This window comes from Lipophrys pholis, assembly GCF_963383615.2.
Source record: "Lipophrys pholis genome assembly, chromosome: 22".
In the NCBI taxonomy this organism is placed as follows: Eukaryota; Metazoa; Chordata; class Actinopteri; order Blenniiformes; family Blenniidae; genus Lipophrys; species Lipophrys pholis.
The window spans coordinates 16,566,449-16,586,734 of record NC_137644.1 but is presented as its reverse complement, the minus strand read 5'-3'; the positions used below and the strand labels follow the sequence as shown (position 1 = coordinate 16,586,734).

At 44.3% G+C, this 20,286-nt stretch overlaps 1 protein-coding gene across 2 annotated transcripts; it reads left to right on the top strand.

The window, feature by feature from the left end:
• The first annotated feature begins 1,414 nt into the window (after nt 1-1,414).
• nrf1 (nuclear respiratory factor 1) lies at nt 1,415-15,144 on the top strand. 2 transcript variants are annotated; one of them, XM_080491653.1, is made up of 12 exons: nt 1,415-1,494; nt 3,355-3,466; nt 3,574-3,718; nt 3,989-4,103; nt 4,209-4,335; nt 4,489-4,629; nt 7,092-7,250; nt 7,700-7,915; nt 7,994-8,092; nt 8,292-8,449; nt 11,327-11,448; nt 14,049-15,144. In XM_080491653.1, exons 2-12 carry the CDS (start codon nt 3,398-3,400, stop codon nt 14,207-14,209), a joined length of 1,512 nt encoding a protein of 503 aa, XP_080347779.1. In that variant the 5' UTR covers nt 1,415-1,494; nt 3,355-3,397; the 3' UTR covers nt 14,210-15,144. The 2 variants fall into 2 exon arrangements, with proteins under 2 accessions (XP_080347779.1, XP_080347780.1); XM_080491654.1 differs by having other exon boundaries at nt 1,460-1,494; nt 7,700-8,092; nt 14,049-15,134.
• The last annotated feature ends 5,142 nt before the right edge of the window (nt 15,145-20,286 follow it).

Sequence of the window (20,286 nt, the reverse complement as noted above, 5' to 3'; positions counted from 1 at the left end):
ATTTAATGGGGCGTCCTAATTTTTTTCACAGGATACATTTGTATTATCTGTGTTGTCCATACCACATTATACTTCTACATTCCATCATAGGATATAGAGATGTGCACGCTTCAGTAAGTTGTAAGTTTAACCATTCTTCTATAGTGTCATGCTTCTTTATTCTGTTTAAAATGTATATATTGTGTAGAGTATTGAACTTGTTGTGTCTCTGAGAAATTCTAGTCTCTCGTTAAATCGGGACTTAAAACGTTATCATTTGCTCAGGCTTTCTATTAAACAATAGATTTTACTTATCTTATTAGCTTTATTTGAATAACATTTCATTTATTAAGCCTTTCTCAATCGCTCTGCTTTTATGTGTTTCATAATGTTAAATCTCTTAATAAGATTCTTAACCATTTAGTTTTAATGTATTTCATTTATTTCCTTGCAAAGCCTTGTGTCCGAATGATATTATATACTGTAAACACATGTGCCTGCCTATCCATCTATAGTTAACTAATAAAACAAAGTTCACTAATTGTATTGATTGATTAAATGAGAATTTGAAGAAATGTATTCTAAAAAGCCATTTTATGCTTTAAAGTAATACATGTTTTTATAATATTATTACTGTTATTGTTTTTTATACTTATTTTTATTGTTTCTATTCTTTTGCTATTCTTTATTTACTGTCCACACAGCACCGCTCTGAATATTTTTTATTTTTTTATTTTGTATGTGAGAAACTCTTAAGGATGTAATTGAATATCAGTGGTGCTGTAAAATCAGTTAAATACTGACATCACAAGATTTTAATTATTGCCATACCATTGCATGTTTTGACATGTCCTGGTACGAATCTCTCTTCCTGAGTCCCGGTCGAAGCCAAAAACAATAGTAAAGAATGAAATAGAATAATACAGAGATAGAATTGAAAAAAGAATAGAAAGGTAATAGTTTACATAGTAAACAGATGGAAAATCTATACAGCTTCTCCTGTTCATGGTTGCGGTGATGTGATAAATAAATAAAAAAATTTAAAAATAAGAAAATAAAATAAATAATAATAATGAATAAATAAATAAAAGTTTAAAATAAAGAAAAAATCTATATACTGAATAACAAAGGATACAAAATTAATAAAGAATAATATATATCAATATGTACAGACTTATACTAATATAAATGCAGAAAGGATTAAATTGACAGAAAATAAAGCAAACCCTATCTATAGGGAGGAGTTTGTGCGTTTTAAAGTAAGCTTGTGGCGTGTTTTTGGTCTACATAATCTAAATTACCTGATAATAAACATTTTTTTTAATCTTGTTCTATTTAAACCAACTATTATGAAAAAATAAACGTGTGTCTCAGAGTAGCTAAAGTCCGGAGCGGCCGTGAACGCGTCACTGCGCGCTCTCTTCCCTGTGCTGCTCGCGCTGTCCTGTCCTCCATTAAAGCTCGGCTCCATCCCCGCTGTACGGCGCAGGCCCGAAGTAGCGCAGCCGCTCTGAGGTTAGTGCCCTACCGCGCAATCTCCATCTATTTCAGCCCCGGCGCAGCCGCATCATCGAACCCGGCAGCGTCGGGGTGAAAGATGCGGGTTGTTTAGATGGCGACTGCAGCAGCTTCATCGCTCTCGCTGGCTATTTTGTTTTGTGCGGTATCTCCGTGTCGACATTTAGCGGGCGGAACAGTAAAGAGCTGTGGAGGAGTCGCAGGCCGCCGGGGCCTGTTTGTTTGGAGCACTTTTCTTTCATATTGCGCGGGTTTCCTGCTAGCCGCTTCGCCTTGCCGCACTTTACCTTCGCTCACACCCACCAGCCGCCCTCGCTTATGGGCACAGCTTGTACCTCCGCGGTGCCATTGGATCGGAGTTTAAAGTTAATTTAGATTCTCGAGCGAAACGGAGCTAAATGGTTAGCGCGGAGCTAATTAGCCGAATGTAGGACGTTAGCATAGCCTAGCTCCGGTGTAGTCTGATGTTAACATTACAACACTGTAACGAGGGAGAGATAACGTTTACCGTGCCGCACGTGCAATTATCACTACTTACTTACACCTAATGTAATAAAAATACGTATTATACGTCTTATGCGCTAGTCGTGCAGCGTCCAGACTACATGTTCTACACATAAACACAGGCGTTATTTACATCTCTCGTCGTTTTGTTGTGCAGAGCGTCGTTGTGTCCTGCAAGGAGACAACTGCAAATGTTATGCTCATTATGCACGTGCTCAATCAAATAAGTTAAATTTGTCTACTTTGCATGAATGTCTCCATTCAATTGTCACATTTTATGAGTCATATTCCGCCCACACACTATCACACTCGGTTTATCTGTGACTATATAGGCGGTAAATGTGTCTGTTGAGCATTAATGCTTTAGTTACTTAAAATAATCCCTGATTTGGACTTCAAACGGTGCAATGCAATGTCTGCTAACTCTGTAATTAGAGTTAGATGTACACGTGTTAACATGATTTGGAGACAGTGGCACCGTCTTAAAAGATCAAGAGTTTATCTCCTGGATTAATAAAGTATTTCTATTCTGTGCTGGGATCTTCACTGGAATGATTGACAGGGTTTAAACTGAAGAAAGATGGCTCGGAGTTCAGAAATAAAGGGAGCACACAGCAGTTGGCTTCATTCATTGTAATGTATTTCAGACTCAGGTTGTGGGAAGCAAGGGGGTTCCCCTGAAACAAAACTTGGGAAGTTTCTAAAGCAAGTATTGTGCAGCACCTTCTTAGAATTGGTGATAGGATCACACATGATCTGCATTCTAAAAGTACAACAGAAAGTGTTTTACAAGACTGAATTAAAACCAGTTCTTCAGGTTATTCCAGTGCCTTTACAGCAAATGCGCAGGCTTTTAGGTCATTACCTGCATAATGAAGTGTTGTCCTGCAGAGGTGCAACCAATTCACTTCGACAAGATGAAACACATGGGAGAAATAAAGCATCAGAAACTCTGTCCTCACTGAACCCTCCTGATGTTATGAAAGGAAGCCCCCTAGTGGCCAATCAGCAACACTACAGCCTGCAACTGTGCAGGATTTTAGTTTTTGAATTATTTAGGGTTTTTTGTTTCAGTTCACATAAAGTTGAACAAACAAATGATATGATACCCAGCATTGTATTCGAATAATTTCGGCCTGAACTCTTAATTTGTCAGGTGGTTCTTTAATAAATCATCAGCCTGCCTTTGTTTATGATCAATAAATAACACACAGCTATGCTGTATTGTGAGTGTAACCATTTCCAGCACTTGTGTAAAGCATCTGTAGGGCTGGATGTCAATGCATTTGTATCACTGTTAAGAGTTTTTGCATTAAGATCACGGCCTCAGACCATTTGCCCTTCTCCCCTCAGTATTTCAACTGTGGATCTAGCTGGATTGACCAGGTGGCTCGTAATGGAGGAGCACGCCGTACACCAAACAGAACACATGACTACCATTGAAGCCAGCGCCGTCAGCCAACAGGTCTGGCAAAACACTCTCATAAGTATAGATCGAGCAGAATGTCGTCCTCCTTGACATAATTTCCCTGAATTATTCGCATTTAAAGATGCTTAATCTATGTTGTGCAGGTACACGTGGACACATATAATGAATCCTCTATGATGAGCGCTGAGGAAGACTCCACGTCGTCGCCCGACGACGATCCGTATGACGACACGGATATCCTCAACTCAGCTGGTACTGACGAGGTCACGGCTCACCTGGCTGCTGCAGGTAAACTAGGAATACTTGAAAAATCAGACCGTCTGGTTCATTTTCTGCTCATGACTGATGTTCTTTCATTTAGGATGAATTTTTACTCCTGTAACTGCTCCAGTTCAGTGTAATGTTATCAATTGACCACCAGGTGGTGCCAGTGGAGTATTTAGTTTGTCATGGGTTCAATGAAAGAAAAAATGGCAGTTTTTTGTTTTGGAATTATGTATTTCTGTTTAGTTTTTTTTCATTGCTATGATCGAAATTCAAACTGACTCTTCCTCTCAGGTCCAGTGGGCATGGCAGCTGCAGCCGCTGTGGCGACGGGCAAGAAAAGAAAAAGACCTCACATCTTCGAGTCCAACCCTTCCATCCGCAAGAGGCAGCAGACACGTCTGCTTAGGTCAGCAAACTTTTCCCATCAGCTGCTCCACTCACTCTCAATTTTTACTGGAAGATCTTTTGTTGTACTTTGTGCAAAAAGATAACGGCTGCTGTGTGTTCTCAGGAAACTACGAGCCACACTAGATGAGTATACTACCAGAGTGGGCCAGCAGGCCATCGTGCTGTGCATCTCGCCCTCCAAACCCAACCCCGTGTTCAAGGTGTTTGGTGCCGCTCCTCTGGAGAATGTGGTGAGTGTTACGGTTCAAATGATTCTGATCAATTTATCTCCGATATGTTCAAGGAAAAAAAACACAAAAATTGTCCAAAGTAGAATTTTTAGGTTGTAACCAGTATTCAAATGTAATATTCTGTCTAAAATACAACATGCATTGTTTTTATAGGTGAGAAAATATAAGAACATGATATTGGAGGACCTGGAGAACGCACTGGCTGAGCACGCCCCCGCCGGAGGAGAGCTGGCCTCGGAGCTGCCCCCTCTCACTATTGATGGCATCCCTGTGTCTGTGGATAAAATGACTCAGGTGAGCCTCATCTCCTCTCACTCTTTACTCCAGAAGAAACTACAGCGATACAGAGAATGATGTGGAAATGCACAAACTTACGACCAGCAGAGGGCAGCACCTGCCAGCAAACTAACTTAATGGGAAATGTGGCTTTCATCAATAATGAGCAATAGCTAAGCTTACTGTATATGTCAAGGTCAAACCATAGCTTTTAGCCGTATGTTTTGACGATCACCACGGATTTGGATAAATCAACAGCTTCATTCAGATGTATTCCTGATGCTGAGGTGGCGTCTGCCTTTAAAAACCGCCTGGATCTGGTCTGTGCTAAGCAGAGGGACAAAGTGCAGAGCGCTCTGCCCCCGACAGGCCTTTCACTGCAGCATGAGCCCCACTGGCACACCTCTGCTAAACCCGGGGGAGCCCGGCTTGTTTATGCCGCCGTCCCTGTGCTGCTGACGCATTCTCTGGATCATCGTCAGAGTAGCCGGCATGACACCGGCCCCTCGGAGACCGACCGTGGCCCCAGGAGCACGGCAGCCAATCCCGGGGCCAGATGATCCCTCGGAGGGCAGGTGTTAGTTTGCGCTTGTTTTTCTGGAGGTTGTAGGATGAGATTATTGTCAGTAACCTGTTGCCTCAGTCAGCTGAGCAAAGCCAGGTTGAAAAGTGTTGGGTGGGGGGTGGGGGGGTGTTTTCACTGCCTCGTATTGGAAACAGGGTGCTGCCTTGGCCCTCTGGAGAAGATCGAGAAACTTTGGAAGTCGCACACATGAAAATGCGAGTGTCTCCGGTCCATACCGGGAGTTCAGGACCATCTGTAGTCCGGCCAAGCGAGGGTTAGCTGGCACGTCGGATATATAGAGCGTCTGTAGCAGGTGATCTCGGCCCGAGTCTGAGCCTATAATTACCCCCTAGCCTTGTTCGGTTCAGGGACCCAACAACATGGCCGTCTTCCTCAAGTCTGATTGGACCACTTCTTGGAGGATTAGTAGTGGGGGTGGGGGTAGGGGTGTGAGGGCAACATGCCACTTAACTTAGGAGCCACTGTAATTAGGCCATCTGGCCTTACACAATTCTTTCTTATACATCCAAATCATCCACAGGTGGAAACACAAGAATCTGCTGCTGAAGTCCTTTTTCTGTGCTGACACTCACTGAGGTCTCACATTTTCTAAAAAGCTGTTTCAATAAAGCGTCAATCTCCACAAAGATCCATTTCTTCTTATATGTGTGACGTGCCGAGTTGCTCTGTAGATGTTTCTCTGGTTGTGAGTGAGAAGAGGGGTCTGATGGGGGAGGAAGGAGGGATTTATTTCTCCCGGAACCAAATTTAGCCTGTGATGTCAAGGCAGGCAGACGCTGCAGTGCCTCATTGTGCAATATAATCCCTCGTTGATGCTTGCATATTACCAGGACACTGAGGACACTGGCACTAAACCCCACCCCGGCATGTTAGTGGATGCGAGTGCAACGCCTGTTCTGGAAGTCTTAATGTGATGCTGAGGGAGAGAATGTGTGCGACTCGCCGCTCCGCACGATGCGTCTAATGCAGACGATGAGTCAGATTAGATTGAAAATGGCCTCTCAACTGCTTTTGGACGCCATGGCTTTCATGCACTGAGATAATGTTTCAGTCTATGATTTGCACTGATGGAAGCGGTTCTCCACACTTGTGGAGAAACAGATTGTGTCAGATTGGCTATGCAGGTTTACCAGTAGTTGATTAAAATACTGCTTTAAGCAGCCAGGGGCAGAAACGCAGAGCTTTCACTTTCATGATGCCCAACCCAACGTGACAGGAGTTCAACTCCAAGGGCTTCCCAGAGGGCCAAGCTCCTCACTCTTCACCATTCCTCTCAAAACATACCCACACGTTCAGCACAAAGACGTACTTTAACGCCTTCTGCGCTAACAAGGAATGTCATCTGCAACTCCTCTGGTTCTTGGTTACGATGAGCATTCATTTAAACAGTCACTCAACAATAATGAAATAATTACTTGCATGAGTCTACACCAAAGCGCCTCTCCCGAATGATCAAATTTAATCTAATGTTTTAGTTTGACATTGATTTCCTTTGTTGCCACATTGACCTGCTTGTCCTTAATTAATACGTACACTGAGTGTGCTGGAGTCTCAGCTGGGACAAGATGGCTGGTGGGCTCGCCCTGTGGCGGCCTCACGGTGTCTGTCTGACACGTCAGACTGGAGCCACAGCCATAGATCGGCCTGTTGATAAACATGAGCGCAGTGTTCTCCTTTTGGAAAGCTGCTTTCTATTTTCAGGCCTGGACCACCTCAGCAGGTACCGGATCAATAAGCGTCTCCTGCTGCCCGTTCAAGGGCGCGCGTACTCAAATGTGTGTGTGTGTGTGTGTGTGTGTGTGTGTGTGTGTGTGGGAGAGGCGCTGCAGCGATCTTTGTTTTGGTGTAATGCAATACCATTCCTTACCTTGACGCGTGACTTTTGTGTCCTCAGGCGCAGCTCAGAGCGTTCATCCCCGAGATGCTGAAGTACTCCACGGGCAGGGGGAAGCCTGGCTGGGGCAAAGAGAGCTGCAAGCCAGTGTGGTGGCCCGAGGACATCCCATGGGCCAACGTCCGCAGCGATGTCCGCACGGAGGAGCAGAAGCAAAGAGTGAGAGAAACACCAGCTTAATGCAGTGATATTCATCAGGAAAATACATCAAGGTTAAAATCATCCATCATGTTAGTGCTGTTGGATTTTACAGGTTTCTTTCCACCTTTTTCTTGTTTCTTTAAGAAGTAAAAAGGTGGTTATGAAATATTGCGCTACTTTGATCAGTTTTGCACTTTCCAAAATATTTTATAATTAATAACTGACATTTTTCACTTGTTTATTCTGAGCAAGTGGCTAAAAATCTAAAATCTAAATCGGCTTGCCTCAGACTACATTTGGTGTAAAATGATCATTTTTGTGCTGTTCCATTTACAACACAGGCTCAAAACATAGTAAAGTTTTTTTTTGGAAAAGTAGGGAAACAATAGCCTCTTAACAACAGGGGAGCAAATCCATCACTGTGTGTAATAAATCCCCTCCATTAACCTCCACGTGTGCTGCTGCAGGTGTCGTGGACGCAGGCGCTGCGCACCATCGTAAAGAACTGCTACAAGCAGCACGGCCGTGAGGATCTGTTATACGCTTTTGAAGACCAGCAGGTCACCACGGCAACCACCACCCAGCACCACCTGACCGCCGCACAGAGTATAGCTCACCTTGTGCCCTCACAGACGGTGGTACAGACCATCAACAACCCTGACGGAACAGTCTCGCTCATCCAGGTCGGTTTGGATCAATGCGCTCTTGAGTCGGGCTTTTGTTTTGCCTTTTCACCCCGACTCACTCCGCATCGCTCTCAGGTCGGCACAGGACACACAGTCGCCACTCTGGCCGACGCCTCGGAGCTGCCCGGCGTGACAGTGGCCCAGGTTAACTACTCAACCGTGACTGATGGAGAAGTAAGAACCACACGCACGCGTCAGAAATCTCTACACACACTCACACATGGACACTCGTTTGTCGCTATTTCAGCAGCACTCGTTCTGTGTGTATGACAGGAGCTGTCCATTCAGCACCACACAGTCACAACACAGGCCACACAGCAACATGGGACACTCAGTCATTTTCTCTCTCTATTTATTTTTTTTTCATATCCAGGTAGAACAGAACTGGGCTACCCTCCAGGGCGGAGAGATGACAATCCAAACCACTCAAGCATCAGAGGCCACGCAGGCGGTGGCGTCCCTGGCAGAAGCTGCCGTCGCTGCCAGTCAGGAGATCCAGCCCGGCACCACGGTCACAATGGCTCTCAACAGGTGATTATCTTAGAAGTCAAGTCTCTTCCTACACGTTTTTTTGTGGAGGATCAGAGCTTATAAAGTGATAACTGAACTGCTTTCTCACTCAATTCTGCGTATTCTCATTCCTTCATGTAAGAGGCTTCTCAAAGTAAATTGAATCAAGTGAACTGGACTTGCTCATGTGTCTTTGGAAACATTTCGCTCGTTATCCAAGTGGCTTCATCATTTCATGCAGACAAGCCGACCTGGATACACAATGACATCCTTAATCCTAAACGGTTTCACATACGTAGGTGTCAGAGGTCCTGCAGCATTGTGGGCAGGATTCACATGTGCTTGGGTAGTTGTGAGTTTATGATTTGTTCTTTATTACACATATGATCGATTTATGGTTTCAACATGAGATTCCACAGTGGTTGAGATTTGTGCTGGTTTTTGTTGGGGTGGACGAGTTTCACGTTGTGTTTGGGCTGGAAAGAGTAAGTCAGATCTGGCAACCCTGGAGAAGACACAGCTATTCTGTACCACGGGCTAATGTTTACGGTGGATTTATCGCTATGGCTCGTAGAAACGCTGTTTTTCAACTATAACAGTTCAAACCAGAATCTGACCCGGAACAAAAGGCTCCTGAAGAAGTTCAGACTCTTGCCGGTAAAAATAAGAGTCTTTATGTGTTATTCAGTTTGGTCCTTTGTGTTAATCCTGCAGCTAACATTAGCTCCTGCTCACTGCAGGTAACTGAGTTTCATATTATACTGAATTTATTCACTATATCAGTAATATTTTTAAGCTTTTATGGACCTGTGGGAGGGTCAAAATGAGTATCCACTACCAGAGGGAGCAGTTATTTCCCTGTATGATGTCATAAAGGGAAATGTGTGCCTGTATGAGCACACATTTGATAAAAAGTGAAACAAGCAAAGTGAGGGATGTGGCATTTTCTTCATTGGCACATATTACTCTTAAAAAACCATTATGATGTGATTTTTTAATTTTTTATCTTTTTTATAAAACGGGCCCTTTAAGGAATCTGGTATTATTTCTGGAGTTAGTCATTGGAGGGCACGTACATGTACGCACAGTTACACATTTGATTTTTCACTGTCGCTCTGAAGCTTTCCTCGTAGAGGTTAAAAGAAGGAAGGAGCCACTTTGAAGAATGTCAGTAGGAGAAAGAAGTAGAAATAAAAAGTAATCAGAAAAATAAACGTACCGAAATCTGATAAAAGTACAGTAATCATGTACAAACAATTTCCAGTATAAATGCTAACCCTTTAAGTTTAGAAAACGTTAATAAGACAATGAACGGTTGCATCCAGGTCATACTGCAGGCTGGGAGGGAAATATAGAAGTGCACAAAAAAAAAAATGGGGCAAATGTCAGGGCAGGTGACTGCCGTCCCCTGGAGATGAGAGCCAACCACTTCTCACCCTGGATCAGCATCTAATTAATTAGCCTGTGGCTTTTTATCGCAGCAGCAAGCAACGTGGTCAGCCATTAAATTGGTTGTGAAATTCAGATTTACCTGCCAACAGCCCAGTAACATTTTGTTTATTAGAGAACACCAGCGAAGGTGATAAATACATGATTATTAGCACTCATGGCCTCATGGCCCATAACCTGCAATTAAAATGTACTGGGGTCTCGGGATGAAGTGGACCTCAGGTGATAGGCCTCCTGCCGAGGTACGAAAAGGTTTACAGTCGCTGTCAGAAACTTATTAGGTGAATGAAGAAGTGAGTAGGTCGGAGATTTGTTGTTGGTGTGTTGTTGTTCTGGAGGGAAATCAGCTGCACTCGCTCGTATTCAAGAGGGACCGGCGGCCGGATCGCAAAGTGTATTACAGCGTTGGGAGGATTTGATGACGACGCAGGAGGAAAGTTTGACCTTTTAAAGGGAATTCTGGCTTCTTCTTTTTTTTTTTGCTTTTGAGACTTCAGAAATTGACCAATTTTACAAACATTTGCACTTTAAAAAAAAAAAGTGATTTGCAACTTGATCCAGGTCCCGCTATTCTACAATGTAACGTAAATTTAACCCACGAGACGCTTTGGGTTGCCATTCCAGGTGTGTGTGGGTATTTCCCAGCGGGGCTTGTTACCTGCACCCACCTGAGCCCTGCTCCCCCCCCTCCCCCCCTCCAGCTCTCTTGCTGTTTACCTCCGCTGAGCTACTCTTCGGTGCAGACGCTGTGGAACATTTTGTCTCTGCAGAGCCTCTTTCCCACCGTTTCTGCTGCGTTGACAGCGAAAATCAGCACCTTCAACATGTGACAAAAGTCATGCTTAACTGCAAAGTGCCGTCTATAAAGTCGAGCTGAAAATGTAAAATCTCATTTTCTCAAACACACCCTCCTCTCTGTCCATCCGTATTCTTGCATCACCGGGCCAAGCTGCGATCGCTTCCATTAATTCATAACGAAGCCGGCGTGGTAATAAGCTCGTGGTAATTCCACGGGTTTGATCTGGTTAATAAAAACTGCTTTGTTAGGCCCACAGCACCTGGCCTCGGGGGAGATGTGACAGATTCCCTCTAAGTCCAGACGAGAAAAGCCTCTTACAGCTCCTACACTCCTACCTCTTCACCCCACATCTCACTAATAACCCTTTACGTCCGTGGGCAGATTGTGTGTGTGTGTGTGTGTGTGTGTGTGTGTGTGTGTGTGTGTGTGTGTGTGTGTGTGTGTGTGTGTGTGTGTGTGTGTGTGTGTGTGTGTGTGTGTGTGTGTGTGTGTGTGTGTGTGTGTGTGTGTGTGTGTGTGTGTGTGTGTGTGTGTGTGTGTGTGTGAGCGAGAGAAAAGACGGCGGATTCCGAATGTCGCCACCCAGCTGGTTCTGCTAGCAATGTGTGCGTGAAGTTTAAAAACTAAAATTGCAAATGTGTGTGTTGCAGTGAGGCGGCAGCTCACGCCGTAGCGACGCTGGCAGAGGCGACTCTACAAGGAGGAGGGCAGATTGTCCTGGCGGAGACGGCGGCCGCCGTGGGGGCGCTGGCAGGGGTTCAAGATGCCACAGGTACATACTCATCCCCCGTGTGAGCGGCGGCACAATCGCACTGATGCGGAACGCACAAAGAAAACACAAGTTTTTTAACGTCAGCAGCTCCGAAAGGCCACAGAGGTAGAAGCTGATTAATCTACAGCTTTTCATTAAACTAAATAGGGTAAAATACCGAGACACAGGAAGCCACACATTACTCTAAAAACAACCCAATAATAAACACTCTTTTATTTTCTATTTAATCATTCTGGCATTGCAGGAGCTAAAAAGGCCATAAACTAGAAAAAAATTCAGTTAGATTCATATTTTCTTAGCGTGACAAAGCAAATTAATATAAACGTACAAATGTTTGCGGTCACATTTTCCCTCCATGGCGTTTTGAATTGGTCTCAGTGCAGCGAGGCCTCTGAGCCCCTTTCTAATCTGAGCGGTGCTGATGTGACAGATGGCGCCTCAACGCCTCCTGTAGTAACGCAGCTCTTCTTCTACTGATGTGGTGTTGAAGGTGGTTCCCACTGAACTGCTCTGCTGCTGCGGCGGGACGTTCATCAGATACCCTCAACGAAACTACTCTGAATGACACTTTCTAAGGATCAGAACACTGTAATATAAAGCTACGCTCAGGAGACCTGATGTTCTTATTTCATTTAGTGAAATATCAGTGTTTCCTGATGATACTTTAATCCTTCAAAATCAGAGTGAAACACCCAGTTGCACACGCATGTCATCATGTGGTGCAGGAAAAAACGTGAAACAAACGCATTGAATTATCAGGATTTATACCATACTGTACTTTACAGTACTTTAGAGTACTCTAGAGTACACACGACTCTGAATGAGCCAAACTCACATCCACACTAATTTACAGGTCAGAGTTTGTCGCTTCAAGTCCAAGAGGAAACTTAAACGTTAAACTCAAACATCTCACCAGCTGTCAATCTCCTCCCGACTCACCGTGTCGTCTAATCAGTGCCACACACACACACACACACACACACACACACACACACACACACACACACACACACACACACACACACACACACACACACACACACACACACACACACACACACACACACACACACACACACACACACACACACACACACACACACACACACACACACACACACAGAGTCCTCTTGTCCAGGGGGCATGAAGGGGTCCCTCAGGGGCCCTCCTACCCTCCTAAAGAGCTTTGATCCACTCCATTATCAGTGCATGGTCTAATCACAGGACCAGCTGTCAGCCCCCCCCCCCCCCCCCAGCAGTTTGTCCATACATCGTGTCAGTTTTAAGGTGAACTGTATGTCAGAGTCTCATTACTCCTGCAGTCGTTCAAATTGTTCCCAGAGCTTCACTAGAAAATTACTGTGTACAAAAATATTAGTTTCACATTTCACTGCCACTTTGCGTCACTTGACCCCGGGCGACTTGCTATAAAACGTGCACAGTAAACCTGAATCACGGCCACTTCTTCTTCTTCTTCTTCACGTCTTTTGTTTGTTTGTTTGACTTTCTTTTGCTTCCTTAAAACCCAGAAGGAGTCATTTGCCCGCAATAGCTCACTTGAGCGGCTAATAGAGCTGCCAGAGCCAGTCCTCGTCCTCGTTCTCGGCGATTGACCTCGGCTAATCACCGGAGTGCCGCACGAGAGTGAAGGGCGCCGTTTGAAGTGCGCTGGCCCCAGACGCGCTGCTGATTGGCCCGTGTAGTGACCCTTCACTCACTAGTGTGAGCGCGCCGGGGGCTCGGCCCTTGGCGTCTGAAGAGCAGCGTTTTGAGGGTTCAAGTGAGGCACTTGAGTTAGTGGCTGTACGTCACCGTGCCAAAGCCCCCCAACCCCTCCCCCATAATTACTGCCTGCATCAGCAAAACTAGACGCCGTCACAAATCACAGGCAAGGGGGCTTATTAAGACGACCCACGGTTACAATCTAACGCCACTCCTCCAATACACTTTTTTAAAATTATATCTGTTTTTTCTTTTGCGTGAACCAAAAGATTTCTGGCCTCTAAACGGATTCCCGTGCGCCGGGAACTTGTTGCGTTCGGCGTCTAAGCTCACGGTAATGGGAGCTGGCATGAGCCACGACCATCCTCTACTCTGACCTTCTCGCCGGCCCGTGACACTGTGACAGCCTGTAGGGCGGGGCCCCGGGCCCACGTGACTGCAGCGATAATCCCACACACACACACACACACACACACACACACACACACACACACACACACACACACACACAGCGGGGGGCTGAGGACACGCAGTTGGACCATCGTTGAATAATTTCCTCCTTTCCTTTGCAACATGGCCGCCTCCAGTCCGACAACATGCTAAAGATTGGACTGTCACTAAAAGTGCAAATAATAATAATAATAATTCAAGTTGTTAAACTCATTTTAGTCCAGATGCATCTTGAGTGTGCCGGAGCAGTAAAATAGTGCCATAATAACCTTTAGATTTTAGTGTTTTTCTTTGGCGCAGAGTGTACGTGATGAAAAATGGCGATACCTCCACAGAATCTAACAGTTACTGTAGAGAATGACTAAAAGTTCAACTTCAAACCTGTTTTAATGAAACTTTCTAAAACGTCTCCCGCTCCCTCTCCTCAGGCCTGGTCCAGATCCCGGTCAGCATGTACCAGACGGTGGTCACCAGCCTCGCCCAGGGCAACCGGCCCGTCCAGGTTGCCATGGCGCCCGTGGCCACGCGCATAGACAACACAGTGACACTGGACGGCCAGGCGGTGGAGGTGGTGACCCTGGAGCAGTGACATTTCAGACCTCAGAAGGAGTAGAAGCCACTGAACGGCCACCTTCCTTGTTCCTCCGGCGAATCACGCTGCGTACAATGTCAGAATATATTTTGAAGTACACCTGCAGGGGAGGCAAGAGTGAGCTACCAACGCATTGTGTTTACTATGTAAAGATTTTGCCTTTGTTGATGTAATTTTCACCTTTCCCACGTCATGGTTTTGGTTTTTGTTTTGTTTTGTTAGGGATGTGATGTTGAGTATTTAGTATTTATTTCTTCATGATTAACCTTAAACTTCGAACAGAGATGAACCAAAAAGCCCGGGAGGAAAGCCGCCACTGCGTCACTCACTCATAGTGTTAACTGTTATGACAGTTCCATGTTTTTTTTTTGGGTGGGGGTGGGTGGGTGGGGGGGGGGACTTCAGTGCCATATCGAGAAAAATCACTCCTCCCTCGTTTTTCCTTCCACGTCTCGCAATCACAGCTCCGGGATCTTCACTCGTCCCACCTTGAAGCACTCACTGTACAGAGCAGCGTCTGAGCTGTAGACACTCCCGCACACGCCCACATTGTGTTGTCGTGTGACCCCCCCCACACACACACATACACGCTTCTATCCCCCCCCCCCCACATGCCGAAATCTGCAAAGGCTCAGGACACACATGATTTTTTTTTTTTTGTCTGAAATCGCTGGATCGCCGAGCCGTCTCCCCGTTTGTCTACCGAATGTGTTTGCTTTTCCAGTGCATGGAATGGAGGGGCACAATGTGGTATTTTTTAACATACGACACCGGAGGTCGGTCACGCTTGGACTGGATGTCAGACACAAACAAGACCCGCAAAAAAAAAAAAAAAAAACACGAGTGCTTGCCATGAATCTGTAACACGTGGTTTAACTCTCACCGATCTTGTGTATTTGACTAAATAAAAACTTCGACAATGGCTGCTGTTCACTCTTTGTACAGTGTTACTTTCACACTGTTCATTATTGTTTTTATGCAAAAAATAAAGAAATGTCCCTTTTGTGTATGATTTAAATAGATATGTTGATGTTTACCACCAGGCACAATAAAAAAAGTGACATACTGAATGTAAAAAGATAAGAAAGTGTCTGTTAGGGAACCAAAAGTGCCAACAGCAAATATTTGATTGGATTATGACATGGCATGTTTTTATAGGATGAACACAGGAAAGCATGAGCGTGTTTTATCTCCGGAGTCACTCGCCCATCGCTTCTGAGTTACTGGAAGTCTGTTTATATTCCCGGACAATCATTACAAGGCTCACGCAGAGAAACTCATCGCGTCTTCACATCATCCATTAAAGCAAACCGGTCGTTGGCTCGCAGGCACAAAGGAAACAACCAGAACATCAACTGCATTAGAATTATTCATATTATTGGCTGTAAATCAGCGGGTTTGTGCTTGGATATGAAACAAACCCCCACATGAGCCAGTTTACTGACTTGGATCAGACCGATTTCTTCTTGACTGGTAAAATTGTCCCAGAACTTTTAAATTTAAACTTTTGAAATTTTCACACACACACAAAAAAAGATTACTATTGCAAGGAACTAATCTCAAATTAAATACAATTTTGAATTTAAACTTTATTTATGTAGAGCCTTAAATCTAAAGATTGAGCTTTTCCCATTAAGGCCCCTCAACTTGGAAATGAGCCTCCTGAGGAGAGGAGACTTAAAAAGTGACTTTTAACTTTTATTTTTCCCTGTGTTTATATAACTCGTAACTTCTCATTGTTACTGGGGCGACACAATAAATCACAGATTCATCGTTATCACAACATCAATAAGTACAATGCAACATGTTTTTAAGCAATTATTGTCAAAACAGCATGCTGTAGCATGGTTTTGGTTTATGCTCTCAGACAGGGAGGTCATTATTCAAATTACCTACAAAATCAAACATAAAATCACAGCAAGCCGTATTTTTCTCAACAGAAAACAGTTTTTTCTTATTTTATTTACTTGTCCAGTAAGACTTAAAAGGCAAAAATTTACTTGTAATCAGATTTCCAACACAGATGTTTCTAAAATTATTACAGAATAAAAGTTATTTTAGTGGCACTGATGGTGAAAAAGAGATTATTTTAAGCATAATAATAAAACCAGTTTGTTCTATGACTTGAATTTATACCCACAAGGAACCATGCTTTGAAACTTATAAGTTCTTCCTTTTTTTCTAAATCAAGACAGGTTCATCATTGTATATGTTTATTCTATATGATTAAACTATTACTTTCTGCAGTATCACATCTCACATGCAATCGAGCATTTTCATATCGCCGCACTGGAAGTTTGTGTTTCCGTTAAAGAAGCTGCTCATAAAGGAACTCAAGTGAAAAATACACAAGTTGCTTTGAGTGATATGAGATATTAGAAAGAATAAAAACCTCTTTCCAGGTGTCAAAACCCGATAAAACCAGCAGAATTAACCTGAAGTGACTCACCTTTCCCTGCTGGACGCGATCCCGGAAACTTTGGCGTTTCCCACGTGGATCCAGTCAAAACGTAAACAAACCGAGGTCTCCTCATATGTTCGTTCAAAACACGTTTTAGATAAACAAGAGCTTAAAAATAAGCATGTGTAAGACTAATTAATCTTTAAACTTTAGATTAATAGTTGATAAACGTGGACCGAAATCTTTAAGTGCACGGTTTTTTTTAAACGGTTCATTCTACTTCCGGTTCTACTTCCGGTTCATCCTGCAACAGAAAAAAAATATTTGTTGCGTGGAAAGATTCATGAAAAAACTCGCCACGAATGTAGTTTTACTAGTTCAACATTTTGTTTTAGAAGAAACATAGCGAGATGTATAAGGATAAGACATAATACTGGCAACAAACTTTAATTTATTTTTTTAAGTGGATCTGCTCATGAATTTAAAAGCGAGGAAACAATTCACTTAAGATTAAATAGATGTTTAATAGTTGCAGTTAGTAGGTACTAGAATACAATTAATAGAAGTTTTTTTTATATATCTTAATCAATATCGAAAAACTAAAAAAAATCCACAATACTCAAGTTGTGAGTCATGGATCATGTTTATTTGGTGGAGAAAACATGTTTATGATGGCATTTACAATTTTCAATACAAACCTTACACCTCCATCCATCTGGTCTTGTTTCACAGATATGATTGCGCTCTTCTAAGACGTGTTAATAATAACTCCTCATGCCTCAAGTCCCTTAACATTTGTACCATTTTTCTTCTTTATTTGAAATGTTCAGTTTGACCCAGATTCCATACAAGTCTTAAAGACACAGACTTAAAAGGCTTTAAAATGATTTGATAGGCTGAAGACAGACGAGCCTGGAAATACTGTACAGAGCACTTTATTATGAAGACATACAAGCTTTACATTTGTTTCACAAAGCAAGGAAATAAGCATGTTGCCACCACTCGCAGTTAGAGAGAAACCGTTACCACGGCAGTTCTTGAAATGGGATTTTAATATTATGTCACATACGGTGCATCTTTGCAACCTTTTTCCTCAATCTTGTGTTTCAGAAATCCCCTCCTGTGCACTCTTAATGGTACACTTCATACAAAACGCAATAACCTCCACACTCTCCGCTGCAGCTCCCCCACCGTCACCGCCATGACAGACAGGGCCTTGATTATGTCATAAGCTGCCCAAACCTCCTCCGCTTTAAAGCCTGGGATTTGCTCGCAGGGCCCTTCTGTTGCAGAGTAGAACAGAGAGAGAAGCATTCGGGCCTTAATCTATCAGGCAACGGCGTATATCCCGCCCTTCCTCCAGATTAAAGCCCAACCAGGTTGCAGTCGCGCAGATGAAAAGATCCCATTTTCCTCCTTCTTCTTCTTCGCCTCGCACCGTCTCCTGTGTACGAGGTGACACAACATGTAGCGTTTAATTCATGGCGACATACGTGCACACCGTCAGATTAAAGGCCTTATTAGCGGGCTTTCTTGGAAAATGGCCCCACAACTCATGGTACTAAGTCCCTCCTCCGTCCGTCCACTCAGCTACACTTAAGCAAAGTGCCCTGAAACCTTTCAACTGTGTGATTAAAGCTGAACCTAAATGAACTGTGAAACGGCACAGCTTCAAAACAAGACGGATCGCAGCTGAACCGTCTTATTGGCAGTTCGACCAATCAGCTTGTGTACCGTTTGTTTGTCACTTAAAAAGTTTCCTCTTTTTTTCCTCTATTATAAATTAGAATTAGGTGAAATCTCAGAGGAACGCTTTCATATGGAAAGAAAAAAAACAATCCATGCTGCACCGTTAGGATTTTCAGTTGAAGTGCCACGATGCAGCCCTGAAGGCAAAATGTGTTATTGATCCTTCCCAGTTGGCGGACGAGGCTCGGGCCAGGACTTGAGTGGCTTCACAGGGGGGGTGGGGCTGGGGGCACAGCGGGGCGAGCTGGGAGGCGATGGTCATTCTTGTTGCCTGGAGTCGTGCAGGCAGACTCGAGGGCAGAGCTTTAATCTCCACTAATCGTTTCTTAATACGTGCATCCCGGGCCCTACACTCCTGCACGCATGCACACACGTACGCACTGCGGGGACGCACACATATGGGTAAACTGCTTGCAGTCCAACCCCCCCCCCAACCCCCAACCCTCCCACTCACTCTGACAAAACATAATCTCCCGCCATTCATCCCGAGCATTGGGGTTGGGTCACAACTTGAGGAAGCATCGCTCTCATGGTGGAAGATGAACTCGATGACCTGAAAATTTATGGCAGTTTTCAAGCAAATCTAAATTCTGCTTTAGACGCACATTTAAAATATCATGAAGGGTGAAACCGACATGTTCTTAAAAAAAATAAAAAAGGATCACGTTTGGGGGCTTGATGCAGACGTATTGCTGATGAGGCGTCTCAACACATTGATGTAGCCTAATAGTCTAATAATGGCCTCCTCACCTTCCCAACTCACACCTCTGTCCACCTCCAACCCAGACACTGCGTAAGAAGGACGATAATCTCATTTCACTAATGCTCTGGAGCCTGCATTAGAACACAGGCGAAGCACTGTCTCAGCCCGGCTCTCCCCACCCAGGAAACCGTGTGTGAGAGAGATGGAGAAAGGGGCCGAGGGATAGAGGGGTTGGGGGGGGGGGGGGGGGGGGGGGGGGGGGGGGGGGGCGGTGGCGGCGCTGAAAAATGCGGTGTAACCTGAGCTGCTCGGTCCATCTGGAGAAGGCCTCGCATTGACAGGGGGTTATCCCACAATGCACTTTGCTGCAGAGAAGATCGTTAGAGGGAGTCTGACACGGTGGATCGGTCTTTTGAAAGTATTTATTTGCATCACAAATACCAGAATTTGTATGTCAGAGTTAAAAAAAAACCAATACATTTGGTTCTGATGTGGACAAAAACAAGATGAACAGGTTCCGACGTTTACTTGCAAATCCCAGAGCAAACTGCGGCTTCATATGGACTTGTTGTACATGTCGTGTAGTTGAGACAACCTGACCAGTGAGTAACGGAGACCTTTACTATGTCAGCGCACTGTTTTAATGGACAACACGCATAAAAAGAGAAAAGTGTGCAAAAAGGTCCAATGATGAAATCTACATAGATCAACTGGAGCCATCCTGCAGGCAAACTGGTGACAATACAAATCATATTAGCTAAAGCTGAAGTGTAGGCTATAAAGCAGGATTTATGCAAAGGCAGATAGAGAGGTTTTAATCCCCAGATCCCCCTGTCACCTACATTAGCAGACCCTGACCCAGATATATGAAGCTCAGCGTGCAGCAGCCTTTTTTTTTTTTCTTTTTTCAGCCAAACTGTCAATGGACTGTTTGGAACAAACCACCATCAGAGGAAAACTCCCTCGCTCTCCACCCTGTTTCATTTGGGGAAAGGAAGAGGGGGGGGGGGGTGAAAAAGGCTGCATTGACAGAAGGGTAAGATGACACCATACGGTTTGCCAATTATGCCATGGAGCTAAGAGAGGACCCCCCCACCACCACCCCCGATGGTTAGCTGAAGGCGAAACAGTTGAATCTCTATACATGAAGTCGGCCGATCTGAACCGGCACCCTCTAATTCTGCTCATCAAACCTGAACACAGGGCCGGCTAATGAACAGT

Bases quoted from the DNA above. Each gene is read 5' to 3' on its own strand.
- nrf1 (XM_080491654.1), top strand. From the start codon at position 3,398: ATGGAGGAGCACGCCGTACACCAAACAGAACACATGACTACCATTGAA. The intron at 3,719-3,988 runs GTAAACTAGGAA...TCTTCCTCTCAG, and splicing joins GGCTCACCTGGCTGCTGCAG to GTCCAGTGGGCATGGCAGCT. The intron at 8,093-8,291 runs GTAAGAACCACA...TTTCATATCCAG, and splicing joins CAACCGTGACTGATGGAGAA to GTAGAACAGAACTGGGCTAC.